The 20,074-nt window shown below is 36.3% G+C and overlaps 1 protein-coding gene across 1 annotated transcript in view; it reads right to left on the reverse strand.

Annotated features, from left to right (window-relative positions):
- Positions 1 to 2,529: 2,529 nt before the first annotated feature.
- The window catches only part of LOC143230834 (uncharacterized), a 42,554-nt gene continuing 25,009 nt past the window's right edge, over positions 2,530 to 20,074 (reverse strand). Inside the window, exons 7-9 of the mRNA XM_076465051.1 lie at positions 14,564 to 14,675; positions 13,878 to 13,967; positions 2,530 to 2,628 (exon numbers count right to left, since the gene is read on the reverse strand). Coding sequence (XP_076321166.1) covers positions 2,530 to 2,628; positions 13,878 to 13,967; positions 14,564 to 14,675 — 301 coding nt within the window. The remainder of the gene's footprint in view (positions 2,629 to 13,877; positions 13,968 to 14,563; positions 14,676 to 20,074) is intronic.

A 20,074-nucleotide genomic window follows, 5' to 3' on the forward strand; every position in this document is an offset into this window, starting at 1 on the left:
GTATATGAGTTAAGTCCTACTTCAACACAAAAATAAAAAACAAAATAATCCTGAATTTCCCTTTGTATGGCACGTGACATTTTCTTTAAATATCTTATCTTCTCTATTTCTAACACCATCCCCTTAAAAAAGAAATTAAATGTAAATTACCAACATGGGAATTATTATTGCTCAGACAAACCACAAATTTTATAGTATTCAATTCCGTTTGGTTACAGAACTACCTGTCACATCTTCACTTTCAGTATATGGTAATGGTTCTCTCTTGTATTTAATTATATTTTAAATATAACCAATAGAATGTCAAGGTTTCGCTTATCAAATGATGGATTGCATAATGTTGTGTTCTGAACAAATAAGAGTCAATTGTACCCCGGGTCTAAGCAATATTAAAGTGAGAAACTTACAATAAGATTGGATAAATTTGTAATGGCTCTTGTTGCATAATTAGAAAGCCAGAATAATTGTGAGAGGTATGGAAAATTGTCCACTTTCTGTATATTACTGGTCTATTTTCTTTAGTGCATTACTTAATTAAATAAAAATTATTAAACACATTAATATCATCAACAAAATAGTAACCTTAAATATTCTCGACAATTGACCAACCATGTGTTGAAAGAATTAAATGCATACAGCCCACACTAACCTCCTTCAGAGTTGTTTTGAGTTCTTCCTTTGCTTCTACAATAGCATTTTGTCCCCTTTAGAAGCTGCAACAGTAGCCTTGTATAGAGTTCTACTGAAAGCACCATCAATAGAATCTATTGCTTCATGTCTATCTCCTACTATTTTGTTGAGTTGCTGTATCTCTTTATCTTTTTTATTAACAGTTTGAATCAAACCTTGAATTGTCTTGTCTCTCTTCTGGGTTTTACTTCTAAAACTTTAATTTTTTCTTCTTCTTTGAGAGCCTTTGTTTTGTAACCTACAATAAAGTATTAAATCTTGCAACATTTTATTTTTAAATTTAGCTCTTTTTTTTTAATATAGGAAAATAACATTAAGTTTTTAAAAATTTTGTAATCTTTCTCCTCAAATCCCCTAACAAAAAATGTTAACTCACTTGTTCAGATTTAATTGTTTTTTTTATTGTGTACTTTAACAATTATTTTTGATAAAGACTGCTAAGTACTAGTACAAACAGTACTTATCCCACAAACATTGTAACTAGAGAATAGAATGTTCAATATTCTCATCTGCACTGAGGTACAAAATAAAGCTGTAAATATGCAGTCTTTGTACATGTGTTGCTCTTAAATAGCTCAGAGTATGGAAACAGGAAATTTAAAATGTTGATGGTATCGCAAATCGTAAATATTAACACACTATTTCTTGTTTTATAACTTCCTAGGTTTTAAAGCTAAGAAACTCATAAATGAATAGATTAAAGGATAAAGTTAATAACTTTCTCATAATCTGTTTGATAACTTGATTTCCTTACATGAATTGCAAATGTCTAGACTTTCCATTTGTTGTGTCAGAACGTTTTTTAGATTCTATATCATCAAATAATCCAAATATACAATGCTTTCTTTGTTTGCTTACCAAGTAATGGCAATTAATTTAATTTGCTAGTTCTTATATTTGTGTGCTTGTTTATATTGTTGAAGTAATTATTTTCATGATTTTGTTTAGCTTTACAAAATCCCTGCCAAAAATGTTAAGCTAAAAGGTTCTTACAGAGTTAAAGATCCCTGTTAATCTTTTTGAAACAGTTGTTCATAATTTCTAATATATTACAAAAATAGCTTTTATAAACAAGATAAAGTGAGATAAATGCTATCTAATTACATTAGTTTTATCAATATAAAAAATACTATTGCAAAATTTATTTCACAGAGTGCATTAAAACAATGTAATTATACTTGTAATGACATTTGGTAATTAAGTACTTGTAAAACCTGGCTTTCAAGTTAAGAAATACAGAATGCATAATAGTACAGTATCTATCACATACTAACTTATATTTTATTACATATTGTAAACTTACCAAAAACAAATTTATTCATGTTCTAAAAACATTTGATGGTTATCATACTTTATGTTTAATGTATCTGTGTTTTTTTTAAAAACATAAAATTTCAGTGTTATTAATTTTCATAAATGTAAACACAGAAGTAGCCAAAATAATGCCACTAGGCTGAAAAATGTTACCGATTAAAATAAAATGCAACTGTAATTATGTGATTACAATCATGTACGGTTAACAATCCAATATTTGTAACTTGCTTGACTAAAATATCCACACACTTACAAGCAACAAAATTTAGTCATTAGTGAATAAGGAAACAAATAACTAGATATTGTAAAATACCAGAATTCTCTGGCTAAACACAGAAAATCTTAACTAAAATGCTGTTTACATCAGTCATTTACATACCATTAAATATTTCTTAAAGTCTAAGGTGGTACAGCATAATCTGTTGTGTGAGTTCATTAAACAGTTATGCGTAGCTCCACCAATGTAATACTGTATGATTTTCCTCATTTTAATATATATATATAAAAAATAAAGAATGCATACCTCTATTTCTTCCTCTTTTTACATATTACATCTTTCAAATCTTTCACTAATTTATTCAATTTGTTCTGCTCACTATTTGGCACATTTGTATCATGAGAAGCCTGGAAGAAATTTAAGAATGGCTCAAAATCACCAATAAATTATTACTACTGAGAAGTTCCTATAAAAAGCATTTTATGGACCAATAAGCTGATTTATTACATTAAAAAATATTTATTTAAAGTTGTTAAAAAAGTTACTACATGGCTAGAAAGAATACAATATATCATTACCCTACAATTAATACCATATGCAAATGCTGCACACAAAAACACAAATATATCATTACAGCATATTTCTAAGTTGTGTTCAAGATTCCAAGTTTTTACACTTATGTTTGGTCTTACTTTGTATTAGGTTTCTCTAGTGATATAAAGATCATCTAAATGAAACAGTGACATCAACTTTTCTAACAATGGTATCCCAACTTTAAATTGAACAGAATCTGATATTTCTTGTACTTAAAATAATTCTATAACAAAACCCCCAGTGTTGATCAACACTGAATCTTGCATGTGATACTAATAAAATACTATTACAACAGAACTCCACTATATTAAAATATATTACACACAACATCACACCATGAAATGTTGCTTTTTATTTCATTCAGCTAATATAAATTAATCATGTTATAAAACAGATCACAAAAAAGCAGGTTATCACAACTAGAAAGCACAAATTCTTCAGTTGGATGTCAGCATTGGCCAGTAAAATTTTGAATGTGTTAGAGAAGTTAGCTCTGCACTTAAACATGTTAGTTACAATCATTATTACAACACAACAGTTGAGGCAACAACACACATACATGTATATATTCAAGGTTGACAATGTTGATACAACTGCTATATTATATTTAACTTAATGTTCTGGCAAATAAATAAGCTGATGAACTGGATCATCAGCGATAGGATATTAAACAGTCCACCAAGATGAAATATCTTATTTGCCACTATCTTAAGGTTTTTCCTTCATCTTTATACAGGTATTTAAAGGATGTTCCAGATGTTTTTCAAGTTTGGTAATTAAAATGATCTAAAATCAACTTCTTGGAAAAGCCATGACATTAAAGATATAATTACAGGTTGAAATTAGTCCACTTACTGAATGGTTTTTTTATAAAATTAACTTTGAAAAGTTATTTTCTCAGTATGAAATTCAATTACTGCACAAAACTATGTGGTTAAGGTGTCCAATTGTTTGTATATAGTTACTCACTATCATGTATGAGTGGTTAATTTTTTTCAATTTGGGTTTTACAATCTAATAGTTTTTAAACATTTTTTTTTAAATTCAGACATGCAAATTTGTGGTAATTTTAAGATGACAAAATAAAACCAATCATAAAGACTTACATTTACAAGATTAACCACTTCAATTATGTTTATGATTTACTCTTAAATGATATATCAAAAGTAATACAATTTTTTGTAAGAGATATGAATTAAAAAATGCGATTAGAAAATGCAATGAAGTTTAGTTCACATAAAATAGCATAGATGGCAGCAAGCTTGAATTTTTTAGTTTGTCGTCAGTTGCATTAATCAGGTCCAATCTTTTCACTTCTAAAGCATTCTGCATTTCTACCTATTATCATTATAGGGATAAATAACTTATTTTCAGCATACCCCTGCAGAAGAAAGGTCCACCTTTCAAAATCTATCATAATTTTGTATGCGTTCATTATTATATGTTTAGGTATATATATAAATAGATACACGTATATGTACACATACACAAGTCATAGTTTTTCAGTATACACACACACATATGCAACAAAAAATAATTTGATTCAGATTTTCCTAAATATTTCTCATATATCACTTTATAAACTGTTATAAAGTTCGTTTATTTAAAATTTGTGTAAACTATATAAGGATTTTAGAAATTTCTATAATTGTTCATTGATAGTATACCTATAGAGTAAAATCTATTAAACTTTGTAGTATATAAGGTCTAAAATATGCTAATTTAATTGCTAAGACCCTTCATGAAATTTTTCAGTCATGACTCGTCAAATTTCTGTTTGCGAAAAATGATCCAGAATATGACAATTTTTTTGTCATGTTCTATATTTCCTTTTTCATTATTCATTTTATACACCTAGTTCCTCCTGTTTCTTTGCTGAGACTAATTTGTCAGCTGTACTTGTGCTATTGTACTACACTTTTCCTATTTTATGACCATTGGTTATCCCTTTACCTTATGGCTACTTACCTACCCTATGATTATTTGTGTTCTAAATGTGGCTGTTTTGGTAAAAGTTATTCTAACCACTCTTTCTTTTCAAGTATTTTGCCATCATATTGTGACTTTGCATCAACAAAATATAAGAACTGCTACTTAATGCTTTATTTTTACAGACAACTCATTGATAACTTATTTCTTTTTGCTGTACAGCTTGTGAAGATCACTCACATAGCATTCAATGTTGGTTAGGGAAGTAGACAATGCTTGGTGCTGGCTAATGAAATAATAACCAGGCAACACAGTGGGTACTTACCCCCAGCTGTGTACACTTTTCATCATCATAACTTGTACTTTGCACACCTGTTGCAAACATGACTAAAACAAAAGGAAATTTCTCCAGTCAAACATGAAATAATCATGGGTATAATGTTTAAAAACATTACAATAAAACCAAAGATAGATGAGCCACAAAACCGTTATGAGAGTGTTAAAGAAGAAAGCAATCTGTCAGATGTAGTAGATGGACTTTCATTTATAAATAAACCAGATAACCCACAAATATCAGACCTCATTTGAGAATCAGTGTGTGCTTTAACGCATATAAATATATCAACAAAGTTTTCTGTATTACTAAAATGTACTATATATCTTATTACTTTTCAGTTTGAATGATACCCAAGAACTACCATATATGAGAGAAAGATGACCATGTGCTGGCATCAATGATCCCTAGAGACACTAAAAAAAAACACATTGTTGAAATTGCATATTTCGTCACCAAGTGAGGAGGTTATCATGTCATTCATTCAACTGCCCAAACACAGCACTCTTTTTATTTTACCGTGAGCTTTATTAAAACCTGAAAAGTATTTTATTATTCAAATGTGTATGTAGTGAAAATGTGAGAATTCAAACAGACAATGCACCAGAAAAAGGATGTCATGATGTAAATCTTTCTATTGTTTGGAGTTTCACTGCCACAGGTGCTGAACATTCACAATTGGAAGAAATGTTCTCTATCGTGAATGTGCTCAGCTTCAACCTTACTGAAGCTAGACGGTTAAAGCCCAATACAGGGTTTTATTTGAAAAAGCGTGTTGTCGTGTTGTTCACTCCAAGTGTGCTGCCATTTGGCACGGAGCCGAGCCTTGAATACAGGACCATAGTCCATGTATGGAATAGGCACAGTGGTGATAGTGCCAGAGCAGATAGATTTAGCTGCCGTGTCTGCAAGCTCATTTCCACGAATACCAATATGGCCTGGTATCCAGACAAACTGGACAGAAGTAGATGTTATTGAGAAATGGGCCAGTCGATTTTGAATATCAGCAAGAAAAGAGTGTGAGCCAACGTGAAGTGATTCCAAGGACAGCAGAGAACTAAGCCAGTCAGTATAAATAGAGCAGTCGGAGTACTACTCAGCTTCAATATGATCCAGGGCAAGAGATATGACATACAGTTCAGCAGTGAACACAGATGCTGTAGAGGGGATTCTGCACGCAACCACAGAACTGCAACAAACCATGGCAGAGCCCACAGAATTACCTGATTTGAACCATCCGTATAAATTGGAATGGAATGATTGTTCGAAAGATGTTCAGTAAATAAAAGACAGTATTTCCAATCGGGAGAATCTGCCTTTTTCAGATGACTTAAAGAAAGGTCACATTTGGGGGCTGTAATAAGCCATGGGGGGATGGGCTGACCAGTAGATTCTGCAATGTCATCCAAGGACAGACCCAATTCATCCAATTGCACCTGGATGCGAAGGCCAAAAGGAGCAATGGCAGATCATCTGTTCTGAAAAGTATGGCCCACTGAGGAAGAAAAACGCATCCCCAGGTGGGATGCTTTGGTAAGGAACGAAGTTTCGAAGAATATAGTAAAGACAGTTGCAAACAGCAAAGGTACAGAGAAGGTTCATGAGATTCTACATATTAGCTCTGAACTGGGGAAGTGCAGAAAGCCCCAGTGCAAAGTCAAAGTCCTTGATGGTGAATGGGGGCTAGCATCTTTAAGGCCAAGGGTCCGGCAGAGCCATAGACTATTGATCTATAGTCGAGTGTGAACAAATAAGAGCACGATATATCTTTAACATAGAACATCAATTCACACCCCAACTGGTGATAGAGAAGACATGGAGGATGTTCAGTGCTCTTGTGCATTTGACCCGTAGCTGCTTTAAGTGTGGTATAAAGGTCAGCTTATGGTCAAAGATAAGCCCCAAGAACTTGGTCTCAGGGACCACTGGCAGCAAAACTTCACCGATACGGAGTTCAGGATCAGGGGGAATACCCCGCTGGCAGCAAACGTGCGTGCAAACAGTTTTAGAGAGAGAGAAATTAAATCCGTTCACCATTAGCCACTTCAGTACACGATTGAGGGCAATTTGTAGTTGCCTCTCAATATATCTCACGTTCGACGACTGGCACGAGATATGAAAGTCGTCGACATACAGCCCATTCGCAACAGTGAGAGGGAGTTGTTCAGTGATGACATTTATCTTTATACTGAAAAGTGTGACACTCAAAACACAGCCCTGAGGGACCCCAAGTTCCTGTACAAAAGAATGGAATAGTGTCAAACCCACACAAACTTGGAATCTCCTGTCTATTAAAAATTTTTTAATAAACATGGGTGAATGGCCACATAACCCATATATATAGAGGTCTCGCAAAATGCCATACCTCCATATTGTGTCATAAGCCTTCTCAATGTCAAAGAATATTGATACAAGATGCTGGCGTTTGAAAAAGGCTTCTCTGATTGATGTTTCAAGTCGAATTAGGTGGTCCAAGTGGAGTGCTGTCGTCGGAACCCACACTGGGTGGGCAAGAGGAGGTTGTTTGATTCGAGGAACCAAACAAGACGAGCATTAACCATCCTCTCTAAGGTCTTACAGGGACAGCTCGTCAAAGTAATTGGACAGTAGTTTGAAGGAATCTTGGGATCTTTCCCAGGCTTAGAGAAAGGTAAGATAATAGCCTGGTGCCAGACATCAGGAAAAACATTCTCTTGCCAGATCCAGGTAAAAACAATTAGAAGAATATCAAGAGAAGCAGAAGAGAGATAGCACAGCATGTCATAGTGTACATCATCAGGTCCAACAGATGTACTGCCAGACCGATGAAGGGACATTTTCATTTCCACCAGTATAAAGGGCAAATATAGTCAAAGAGACAATCAGTTCAAAAGAAAGAGGTGAACACTCTGCCCCAGTCTTGATGGCCAAGAAGGTGCAGGAACAAGCAGAAGTGCTAGATACCCGCAAAAGCTTTCACCTAGAGTGTTAGCGATGTTCAACATCAGTCACCTCCTGACCATCAGAGAGTAAGATCGAGAGGGGATAGAATTGTAGTGCCCATTAACCTTTCAAATCCTGTCCCATATGATCTTGGAACTGGTGGTAGAAGATATGCTGGTTGTGAACTTAATCCAAGATTCCTTCTGGCTTTGACGTCTTACCCACCTAGCATGTGCACGGGCCCGTTGGAAAGCAACCCGGTTTGAAAGTGTGGGATATCTACGAAAAGTATCCCAGGCCCGCTTTTGAGCCTTCTGTGCTAAGTGGCAAGCAGGATTCCACCACGAACGAGGATATCGTGGAAAACGTGTCGAGGTTTTAGGAATACACTGAGCAGCTGCTTGTATAATACAGTCAGTTACCACTGCCACACAGTCGTCTATTGATGGCTAATTCACGATGGCAGGATCAAGTTCTGCGAGAGCAGTGAAAGTGGACCAGTTTGCCTGATCCAGCTTCCATCGGGGTATGCGGGTAGGGTGGCATTGACCATGGCCAGTCTCTCTCAAAAGTATAGGAAAATTATCACTGCCTAGTGAATTACTGTCACCCTTTCATGAAAAATGGGAAAATAATGAAGGGGAGAAAACCGAGAGATCAATAGCGGTAAAGGACTGACTAGGTGCGTGAAAATAAGTGGAAGAACCAGTATTGAAAAGAGAAAGATTGTGATCATAAAGCATACGCTCTACAGAGCAACCCCTCCTATCAATAACAGCACTTCCCCAGAGGAAATGATGTCCATTAAAGTCCCCCAGGATTAGAAAGGGATACTGCAACTGTTCAATGAGAGCATCAAGGTCTGATTGATCATATGTAACTCCAGGGAACAGGTAGGGGAGAACAAACAGTGATGGTATGACACAAGGAAACATGGATGGCTACAGCCTCCAAGGTTGTGTTGACTAACAAAGACAGGGTGGGCACATGCTGATCAACCATTACACAGCCTGTCATTTCTGTACAGAGTAAACTGCCAAATGGTGACTGTATCAGCAGGTATATGAAATGTTTCTTGTAAAGAAAGACATACAGGATGGTAGGAAGCAATCAGTGTTTTGATATCATCCAGATTAGAATGTAAACCTCAACAGTTCCATTGTATCAAGGTGGCCATTTTTAATGACGGGTAGGCGAAGTGGCTGGAGAACCCTTCTGTTTAAGAACAAGTCTTTTTTCCTTACTGTCCTTATTCGGAGGAGGTCTATTAACCTTCATGGATCCTGCCCTGGGTCGATTGGGCAGGTCTTTGTTGTTGGAAGGGGATTCCAGTGACTGAGGACGCGAACGAATGATTGTTTTGCATCATGGGGTGGGAAAAAAAGATGTATCAGAAAAAATGCCTGTATTTGGAACCAAAGGATGTGGATCTTGGCATTTGTTTGAATGTATGGGAGAAACAGAGATTTGTGTAGAAGTTGATTTATCAACTTTTTTAACCATGGAGGTCATAAGGCTTTTCATTTGTTTAGAAAACAATTCTCTTGGAAGCACAGAGAGATCTGTCTGCACTCCCACTGTAGTTGTGGAACAAAGTGCAGCAGCATATGTCCGAGATGGAGTGGCGGACAGCAATTTCCGAGCCTCAGGATAACTAATGTTATGAGTCATTTTCAAATGCTGCACCTCTTTTTCCTCCAACCATTTTGGGCAAGAACAAAAGTAGGAAAGGTGGGAACCATTGCAGTTGACACAATGTGAGTCTGTGTCACACTCACAGACAACGTGGTCCTTGCCACCACAATGAGCACATGTCAGGGAACCACGACATGACGTCTTTGAGTGGCCGACCCTCTGACACTGGAAACATCGGAGAGGGTTGGGAATGCACGGTCGTACCCTGCAAATTAGATAACCTGCCTTGATGGTGGCAGGTGCACGTGGTGATGTAAATGTCAAAACGAGGATTTCTGTCGGCAGTGTAACTCCATCTTTGCGAGTGGAGATGCGCCTCACTGCAGAAACTCCTTGAGGGTAGAGACCAGCGAGAATCTCTGACTCGGGGACGTTCATCAAATCCCTCTCAATAAATCCTCGTGATGAATTCAAGGTAGCATGAGGGGTAACCTCAATAGGTACATCCCCAATTGCCTTTGAATTCAAGAGGAGTTCACTGTGTTGGGATGTGGATGGTGGATGTTTCAACCAATATGTCTCCATATCGAAGCTTCTTTACTAACTCTGGAGAGCCAGCAAGTCCCTCTAATCCCTTCTGAATAAAAAAGGGGGACATGTGCCTTAAAGGTTTTTCTGAAAGAGAATGTAATATAAGAAAATGAGGTACAACTGGTGGTACAGACATTGAAGATTGCTGATCAGGGTCTTCAAGACGTGATCATTTACCTATTGACTGTTTTTTCACTATTTTACTTAAATTGTTTGTTGGAGGATCCATAGGAAAAAAGGAAAATTTCGGTACCCACTGACCCCACCCACCATGGAGCCCTACGAGGGGACGCACTACAATGTCATGTAAGGACATTGCAGCAACGCCAGGGTTTCGTGAGCACTATACTCAAACACCAGCATCAGATACAATGTCCACAACACCCATTGAGAACTTCCAACACTGGTACTTGGTTGACTCTAGCCCAAGTGGACCAGCCTATTGACCCAAGGGAGGCCACCCAAAGGCTGCCGGTCTACAGGAATTCCAGGCCAAAGTGGTGTGTTAGGGTTAGATCCCTCAACCGCCAGGTTCCTCTCTTCCCCTTCATGAGTTGCCACGCACGGGAAACACATGGCTGGTTGTTTAGATCCCAGAGGAGGTAAACTGAAAGAATAGAACTTTCCCTGGGAGGTCCCCTCACCACGTACAGGAATTCACACCGAGGGGAGCTTGACTAATAGTTGAGTAGAACGCATAATAATATACAAGTTTCAATAGGAAGAATTAGTTACATATGTGTCACGTGAAATCTTATCAATGCAATAGGAATAGTATTGCACATGAGCTCTGCCTTTAAACTGGATCATTCAACTGATTGCAATATAACATACTCATGCAATAATACCATCTATTGGTGTAAATCAGTAATAGTTGTCTCTGAAGGGAAATCATAAATTTTTGTATAAAAAATATAAATTTTAGTTTTCTAGGACTTTCAGGTATTATAAATTTTCAAGAACTTTTTAAATCTAGAAAAAGAAATTACAAATTTTGGGATTTTTTAACTCATAAAAACTGATTTTAAAAATGGAATTCTGTTATTTAACTAAATATACAAAAACAAATTAAATCAACTATCATAACAGAAGTCACAAAGATCTTTCAACACAGTTAACAAATATTTCTTTGTTTCAAAACACAATAAACCAGAATAATTGCATAAAGACTGGTTGGTTATTGGTAGCTTCCCATATTTTACTTTCAAAGTTCTCAAAGCATTAAAACCACAATACAAAACTTTTGTATGAAGCCATAGAAACCACAAAGTTCCCTTTATTCAGTTTCTGCCAAAATTAATTAGAAAATATCCCACAAGTTTAAAAAAAGATAAAACTGACACTTTTCAGTTCTACATAAAAACATAAAAATAAAGTTTACAGCATTTTTGTCTGAAATATTTTTTGACAGCTTAATACAGAATTTTGATATTATAATGAACTACATAAATGTTTTATGTAAAACAAAATTTTACAAAATAAAAAATATTCTAAAAACTAACATGGTACTTTGAATGACAATATATTTGAAAAAAAAAACTTGTTTAACTTGCAATTTATTAAGAGCATGGTAAGTTAAACAAGTATCATCAAAAAATAAAATATTTTAATAAATGTTGAATACTTATACACACAGTTGCCAACTAATCTTCTAGAAATTTCACAAACAAAAACAATTTAACGCTATGAATATGAGTATATAAAATAGTTCATGTCATGACCTTTGTATAGTTAAACTACTTTATTTATCAACACACATCAATAAACGTGGCATCAGTACATAGTTAAATCAAATTTTAACAAAAGTTTTAGCTTCTTAATTTCAAAAGGAAATATTTTAAAATGTTCTCAAGCTTTACTTTTCTGTATCACATGACAATTTTTCACTTCAAAGTGAACATCAAAGGTAGTCTTTCCACCCAATTTATGTTTGAGTTTTAATGAAAGTTACAAACTTATATTATAGGTATTGCTAAGATATATAACCTATGTTTATAGCCTCCAATCATTCCACTTTACTTAGATATAGAACAAAATATCCAAACTACATGCCACCCATCAGAGGTACAGTGGTACATCTGAAAACTCACACTGCTAAAAAGCAGGTTTTGATACCCATGGTTAGCAGAGCACAGACAGCCCATTGTGTAGCTTTGTGTTTAATTCTAAATAAAACAAAAAAACTACATGCCATACCTCCTATCACATACTGTCTTTTAAAATATGTTGATAATTATATTATTATATTAATTATTAGCACACAGAAGAAAAAGTTTACCAGTTTATTTATTTATAATATACCTCATTTTCACGACAACTGTTGAATTACCTGGCATACAGATTCAAAATTGCTGCTATCCACTTCAGTTCAACCAACTGAGGGAACTATTTCAACATACTTGGAATTTAGTGTGAAAACCACTTAAATTATGTTATAATAGTTATAGAACATGGTCCATGTATGTTATTAAGTTGAATATTTGAAATACCTAAAAATTCAGTAAAGTAATAACAGCAGTCCTACCAAAATTTAAGGTAAATTTTTTATCAAGACTTCAGGTGTAATAGAGAACAAGTCACTCATGCAAAAAATAAATTTATTTATCATCATAAAAGTGACTAAAATGTAAATGTAAGAAAACGTATTAGGTAAGAAAAACAAATGAATAAATCAAATACAATTTCTCCACAAATATTTACACAAGAAGCTCATGTAACACCTAATTCAATAATATAACTTGAGCTATATATGTTTGTCAAGTGAATTTTAACTTTATGTAGGTTTATCAGTTAGATACAGTCACACACAGCAATAAAACAAAAAATAAGTGAAAACAAAGAAAATAAGATACTAAAGATAACAGGTAAAATATAAAGTACTGTTGACAATATTGTGACAGTCACTTAGAAGATTCTAATAAATAAATATGAAAGGTGTATGATGAAAAAAAATCATTTTAATCCTTGCATTCAAATCAACCATATATTTTTGAAGTACAAAAAGACTAGTAATGTTTACTAAAAGCTCAATAATTTTCATAAAGGTACACTTACTCCATTAAAAGTTATATTATGTACAGTTTCCTGGTTACATGATGGTTGTAAGTTTGGATAAAGTGATCAAGCCTGTATAAAAGGGGTTAAATATGGTTTGTTTTTGATTTTGTGCAAAGCTACACGAGGACTATTTGTGCTAGCCGTCCTTAATTTAGCAGTGTAAGACTAGAGGGAAGGCAGCTAGTCATCACCACCCACTGCCAACTTTTGGGCTAGTCTTTTTCCAACAAATAGTGGGATTGACTGTCACATTATAACATTCTTATTGCTGAAAGAGTGAGCATGCCTGGTGTGACGAGGATTTGAACCAGTGAATGACCCTCAGATAAAGAGTCAAATGCCTTAACCACACAGCCATGCCTGGCCAAAAGGAGTTAAGACAGATGTTAAAACAAAATAGCATTTCAATTTTTTAACATCAAACTAAAGTTTTTTCCCTGATGACAGAAATATTCTTACCACACACATACAAAAATCAAATTTAATCAAGTAATAAAATGTACATTCACTTAAAAGTAACTTACACACAAATATATATTACAAAAACAACTTTTAAAACAATTAATCAGTAGTTCCTTTCCTACATAGCCTTACCTGACTTGTCTCCAAACCAAAAGCTTGCATATAAGCTTCACTGTTCTGATCATTTTCTTTAACTCTAAATTGTTTCTCAAGCTGGAGTTCCTAATAAAATATAATTAAGTCATGTCAATAAAGCTCACCTATAAACAATAATATTTTTCTAATTATGAGTTTGAGGCAGACAAATGTACAGTATTTTTATGTTTTCTCATCTGAGTTTTTGGAAAGCCAGAAGAACAATGTTTAATTATGAATTTAAAAAAAACAAAACGTAATCATACATTAGAATGATTTCAAACATCATTTAACCAAGCAAATTCAGACATTTTTGTTAACAATTTTCAAGGCTGTAAAAGCAACTGTTTTTTTTTTTACTTATACAGGGTTCAATTAGTACAAAAAAAATGGTAACTGCAAATAACATTCCTGCCAATCAATAAAATTCTTATTTTATTGTTAAGCACAAAGCTACATGATGAGCATTCTGTGCTCTTCCGCTCATAGGTATTAAAATCTGGTTTTTAACAGTATAAGCCTTCTGACCTCCCACTGAGCCACTGGATGGGTCAATCAATCTGAAATAAAAGGCTTATTCAAGGCATCAAAACCAAAATATTCAGCTTTCCTAATTATGAAGTGATGCCAAAACAACTAGCAGAAAATAAACCCAAGGCAGGAATCAAGAAGCAATGACTTACTTTTTCTAAAGCTATCAATTTCCCTTCAAGATGGCATTTTTCTTCACTGTTTGTTTCCTTTAGTTCTTCTATTTCTCTCCTGTGATTTTGCTCTAACTTTTCTAAAGTCCCCCTAATAAATAAAGTTTATATACTTTACTTATTTCTCTAGACAGTTAACCAGAGCAATAAATGTATTAACACTGATCTTTGTAATTATTTATATGCCTGGAAATGAAAGCAAGAAATATGAAAACATGTACAGTTTTTAAACTACAAATTTCAATCAATTTTTTCCACATTAGAACTACACGCATAACTATAAAAAGGTGAGTACATATTAACAGAACTGTACAGCATGGTGATTACGGCATTTGATACAAAATTTCCAAATCATGATAGCAAACTTCATTGTTGAAATATAATCACCCATTTAGCTGTGGGGCATTATAATGTGATGGTTAATAACACTATTTACAATGTTAAATACCTCATACACTGAATTTACAACTTTATAAGCATGTCATTGGATCAAAAAGTTTGCAGCAGACTGAAATCATGCCAAATATTATGCCTTGTAAAATTCAATACAAATAATAGGTTTACAAACTAGTTTATATTTAATATTTATTACAAGCACATGCTAGTACAAGAAAACAATTGATTGATTGATTGATTTAGTGTTTTATGGCACAAAGCAGCGAGGCTATCTGCGCCAGACATTTGGTAAAAATGTAAAAAAAATAAAATAAAAAAATAAATAAATAAATGTAGTAATAGACATAAATGGAAATGAAGGTAAAACAAAAAAGTATAAAACCAATGTTGACACCTAGTCTACAATGTTAAGATAGAAGGCAGAGTATAAGAAGTTGTAAGGTATTTACTCTAGCAAAAATGTAATGATCATAACCCGCCAGGAAGTCTAACAGGTAAGTTCAAGAACCACCGTCAGTCACCTGAAGTTGGTCTTTCCAGTCCTGGTTCCGGGTTATGTGTCATAGCAACCAGTATCAAAATGTAAAAGAATAAAAGTTTTAAAAGACACTCCACAAAATCGTAATAATGAGTAGCCAAATGTCCAGTAAAAAGATAAAAGTCAATTAAATGGAGTAAAATTTGTAAAAGTAATTGAAGATAAAAGCAAAACAGCAATTAAAACAGAAAATGGCATAAAAACCAATGTTGACATCCAGTCAACAAAGTTGTAAAGAACTACCTGTAGCAGAATGGTAATGATCATAACCCGCCAGGAAGACTAACAGGTAAGTATAAAACCACCGCCAGTCACCTGAAGTTGGTCTTTCCAGTCCTGGTTCCGGTTATGAGTCAATATGGCCAGTACTAAAAGTTAAGTAGTAAAAGTGTGAAATGATATGCAGCAAAGTATAATAACAACTGCCAGGATGACTAACGAGTAGTTCAAACGGATAGTTCAAACAGGAGCGTTAGTCACCTGAAGTTGGCCTTTCCAGTCCTGGTGTCGAAGTTATTTAATGTTCTGGCCATTGTCCAATGTCAAATTGAAGGAGAGAGATTAAAACTGTAAAAAAGGAACCACAATTAAAAGGTGTAATGAATAAATATGCAACACTTAAATGAGATTAAAAAGGTTAATGGCCATTAAAAATTAAAAACATTATCAAGGTGGACAGAGTCACCATCACCAATAACTCAGTCCAATGTTACAGATTGACCCTGGGAAAAATATGTTTAAAATATTGCCGTCGTTGAGAATTGTAACGATGGCAAGAAAGTAAAACGTGGCTGATAGTGATTTGAGTGTTACACAAACTACACATTGGTGCATCAGTTCCAGATAAAAGAAAATGATGAGTTAAAAACTGTGACCAATGCGTAGCCTAGTAAGAACAACTTCCTCCTTCCGAACTTTACGGAAGCTAGATGGCCAAAGTTCAATTTTGGGTTTGATTTGAAAAGTTTGTTGTCACGTTGCTCATTCCAAGTGGACTGCCAGCTGGCACGGCTGAGCCTTGAAGACAACACCATAGTCCATGCACGGAATAGGCATAGGAGTGATGGTGCTGAAGCAGACATATTTAGCTGCCATGTCTGCAAGCTCGCTCCCGCGAATACCAACATGGCCTGGTATCCAGAAAAACTGGATTGAAGTAGCTGCTAATGAGAAATGGGCCAGTCGGTTTCAATATCAGCGAGAATAGGATGTGAGCTAAACGTAGCGATTCCAAGGCAAGTATAGAACTAAGCTTAATCAGTATAAATAGTGCAGTTGGAGTACTGCTCAGCTGCAATATGATCCAGGGCAAGAGATATGGCATACAGTTCAGCAGTGAACACAGAAGCTGTAGAAGGGATTCTGCACAACTACTGACCCATAGCAAACCATAGCAGAGCCCACTGAATTACCTGATTTGGAACCATCTGTATAAATGGGAACTGAATGATTGTTTGAAAGATATTCATTGAATAAAAGACAATACTTCCAATCTGGAGTATCTGCCTTTTTTAGGTGACTGAAAGAAAGGTCACATTTGGGGGCTGTAATAAGCCATGGTGGGATGGGCCGACCTGTGGAATCTGCAATGTTATCCAAGGACAGACCCATTCATCCAATTGCTCCCGGATGCTAAGGCCAAACGGAGCAATGACAGATCGTCTGTTCTGAAAAAGTACTGCCCACCAAGGAAGGAAAACACATTTCCAGGTGGGATGCTTTGGTAATGAATGAAGTTTTGAAGTATATTGTAAAGATAGTTGCAAACGGCGAAGGTGTATGAGATTCAATGTATATACTTTGAACTGGAGAGGTACGGAAAGCCCCAGTGCAGAGTCGAAGTCCTTGGTGATGAACGGGTTCCAGCATCTTTAAGGCCGAGGGTCTGGCAGAGCCATAGACCATTGATCCATAATCAAGTTTCGATCTATTAAGAGCATGATATACCTTTAACATTGAACAGCGATCTGCCCCCCAACTGGTAGAAGAGAGAACACGGAGGATGTTCAGTGCTCTTGTGCATTTGACCCGAAGCTGCTTTAAGTGTGGTATAAAGGTCAGTTTACGATCAAAGATAAGCCCCAAGAACTTGGTCTCCGGGACCACTGGCAGCAAAACTTCACCAATATGAAGTTCAGGATCAGGGTGAATACCCCATCAACGGCAAAAGTGCAGGCATACAGTTTTAGAGAGAGAGAAATTAAAGCCGCTCGCCAGAGTCCACTTCCATTACACAATTGAGGGCGGTTTGTAGTTGCGCTCAATATATCTCATGTTTGATGACTGACATGAGATGTGAAAGTCGTTGACATACAGCCCATTCGGAACAGTGAGAGGGAGTTGTTCAGTGATGGCATTTATCTTTATACTGAAGAGTGTAACACTCAATACACAGCCTTGAGGGACTCCAAGTTCCTGAACAAAAGAACGGGAAAGTGTCGAACCCACACGAACTTGGAATCTCCTGTCCATTAAAAATTTTTTAATAAACATGGGTAGATGGCCACGTAACCCATATGTATGGAGGTCTCGCAAAACGCCATAGCTCCATGTTGTGTCATAAGCCTTCTCTATGTCAAAGAATATTGATACAAGATGTTGGCGGTTGAGAAAGGCTTCTCTGATAGATGTTTCAAGTCGAATTAGGTGGTCCAAGTGGAGTGCTGTCGTCGGAACCCACACTGGGTGGGCACGAGGAGGTTGTTTGATTCGAGGAACCAAACAAGACGAGCATTAACCATCCTCTCTAAGGTCTTACAGAGACAGCTCGACAAAGCAATTGGACGGTAGTTTGAAGGAATCTTGGGATCTTTCGCTGGCTTAGAGAAAGGTAAAATAATAGCCTGGCACCAGGCATCAGGAAAAACATTCTCCTGCCAGATCCGGTTGAAAACAATCAGAAGGACAATAAGAGAAGCAGGAGATAGATGGTGCAGCATGTCATAATGAATATCATCAGGTCCAACAGACGTACTGGCAGACCGATGAAGGGCCATTTTAGTTCCACCAGGGTAAAGGGACAATTATAGTCAAAGAAACAGTCAGTTGAAAGGAAAGAGGTGATTGCTCTGCCCGAGTCTTGATGGCCAGGAAGGTGGAGGAACAAGCAGAAGTGCTAGATACCCGCAAAAGCTTTCACCTAGAGTGTTAGCGATGTTCTGAACATCAGTCACCTCCTGACCATCAGAGAGTAAGATCAAGAGGGGATAGAATTGTAGTGTCCATTAACCTTTCAATCCTGTCCCATATGATCTTGGAACTGGTGGTAGAAGATATACTGGTTGTGAACTTAATCCAAGATTCCTTCTAGCTGTGACGCCTTACCCACCTAGCATGTGCATGAGCCCGCTGGAAAGCAACTCGGTTTGAAAGTGTGGGATGTCTACTAAAAGTATCCCAGGCCCGCTTTGAGCCTTCCGTGCTAAGTGGCAAGCAGGATTCCACCACGGACGAGGATATCGTGGAAAACGTGTCGAGGTTTTAGGAATACACTGAGCAGCTGCATGTGTAATACAGTCAGTTACCGCTGCTACACAGTCGTCTATTGATGGCTGATTTATGATGCCAGGATCAAGTTCTGCAGAGCAGTGAAAGTGGACCAGTCTGCCTGATCCAGCTTCCATCGGGCACGCTGGTAGGGTGGCATCAACCACGCCAGTCTCTCTCAAAAGATCGGAAAATGATCACTGCCTAGTGGATTACTGTCAACCCTCCATGAAAATGGGAGAATAATGAAGGGGAGCAAACTGAGAGATCAATAGCGTAAAGGACTGACTAGGTGCATGAAAGTAAGTGGAAGAACCAGTATTGAAAAGAGAAAGATTGTGATCAGAGAGCATCCGCTCTACAGATCGCCCCCTCCCATCAATAATAGCACTTCCCCAGAGGGGATGATGTCCATTAAAATCCCTAGGATTAGAAATGGAGATGGCAATTGTTCAACGAGAGCATCAAGATCTGATTGATCATATGTCTTTCCAGGGACAGGTACAGAGAACAAACAGTGATGGTATGACCCAAGGAAACACGGATGGCTACAGCCTCCAAGGGTGTGTTGAGTGACAAAGACAGGGTGGGCACGTGTTGATCAACCAACAGTGCCACCCCTCCATGTACTCGACCATCACACAACCTGTCATTTCTGTACAGAGAAAACTGCCGAATGGAGACAGTATCAGCAGTTTTGAGAAATGTTTCTTGTAAAGAAAGACAAACAGGATGGTAGGAAGCAATCAGCGTTTTGATATCATCCAGATTAGAACGTAAACCTCGACAGTTCCATTGTATCAAGGTGGCCATTTTAAGAACGGGTAGGTGAAGTGGCTGGAGAACCCTTCGGTTTACAACCACGCCTTTTTTTCTTCACTGTCTTTAGTCGGACGAGGTCTATCAACCTCCATGGATCCTGCTCTGTGTCGGGTGGGCAGGTTTTTGTTATTGGAAGGGGAATCCAGTGAGTGAGGACGCGAACGAATAATTGTTTTGTCTCTTGTGGTGGGAGAAAAAGATGTATCAGAAGAAATGCCTGTATTTGAAACTGAAGGACGTGGATCTTG

The sequence above is a fragment of the Tachypleus tridentatus genome, chromosome 10, assembly GCF_004210375.1.
Source record: "Tachypleus tridentatus isolate NWPU-2018 chromosome 10, ASM421037v1, whole genome shotgun sequence".
In the NCBI taxonomy this organism is placed as follows: Eukaryota; Metazoa; Arthropoda; class Merostomata; order Xiphosura; family Limulidae; genus Tachypleus; species Tachypleus tridentatus.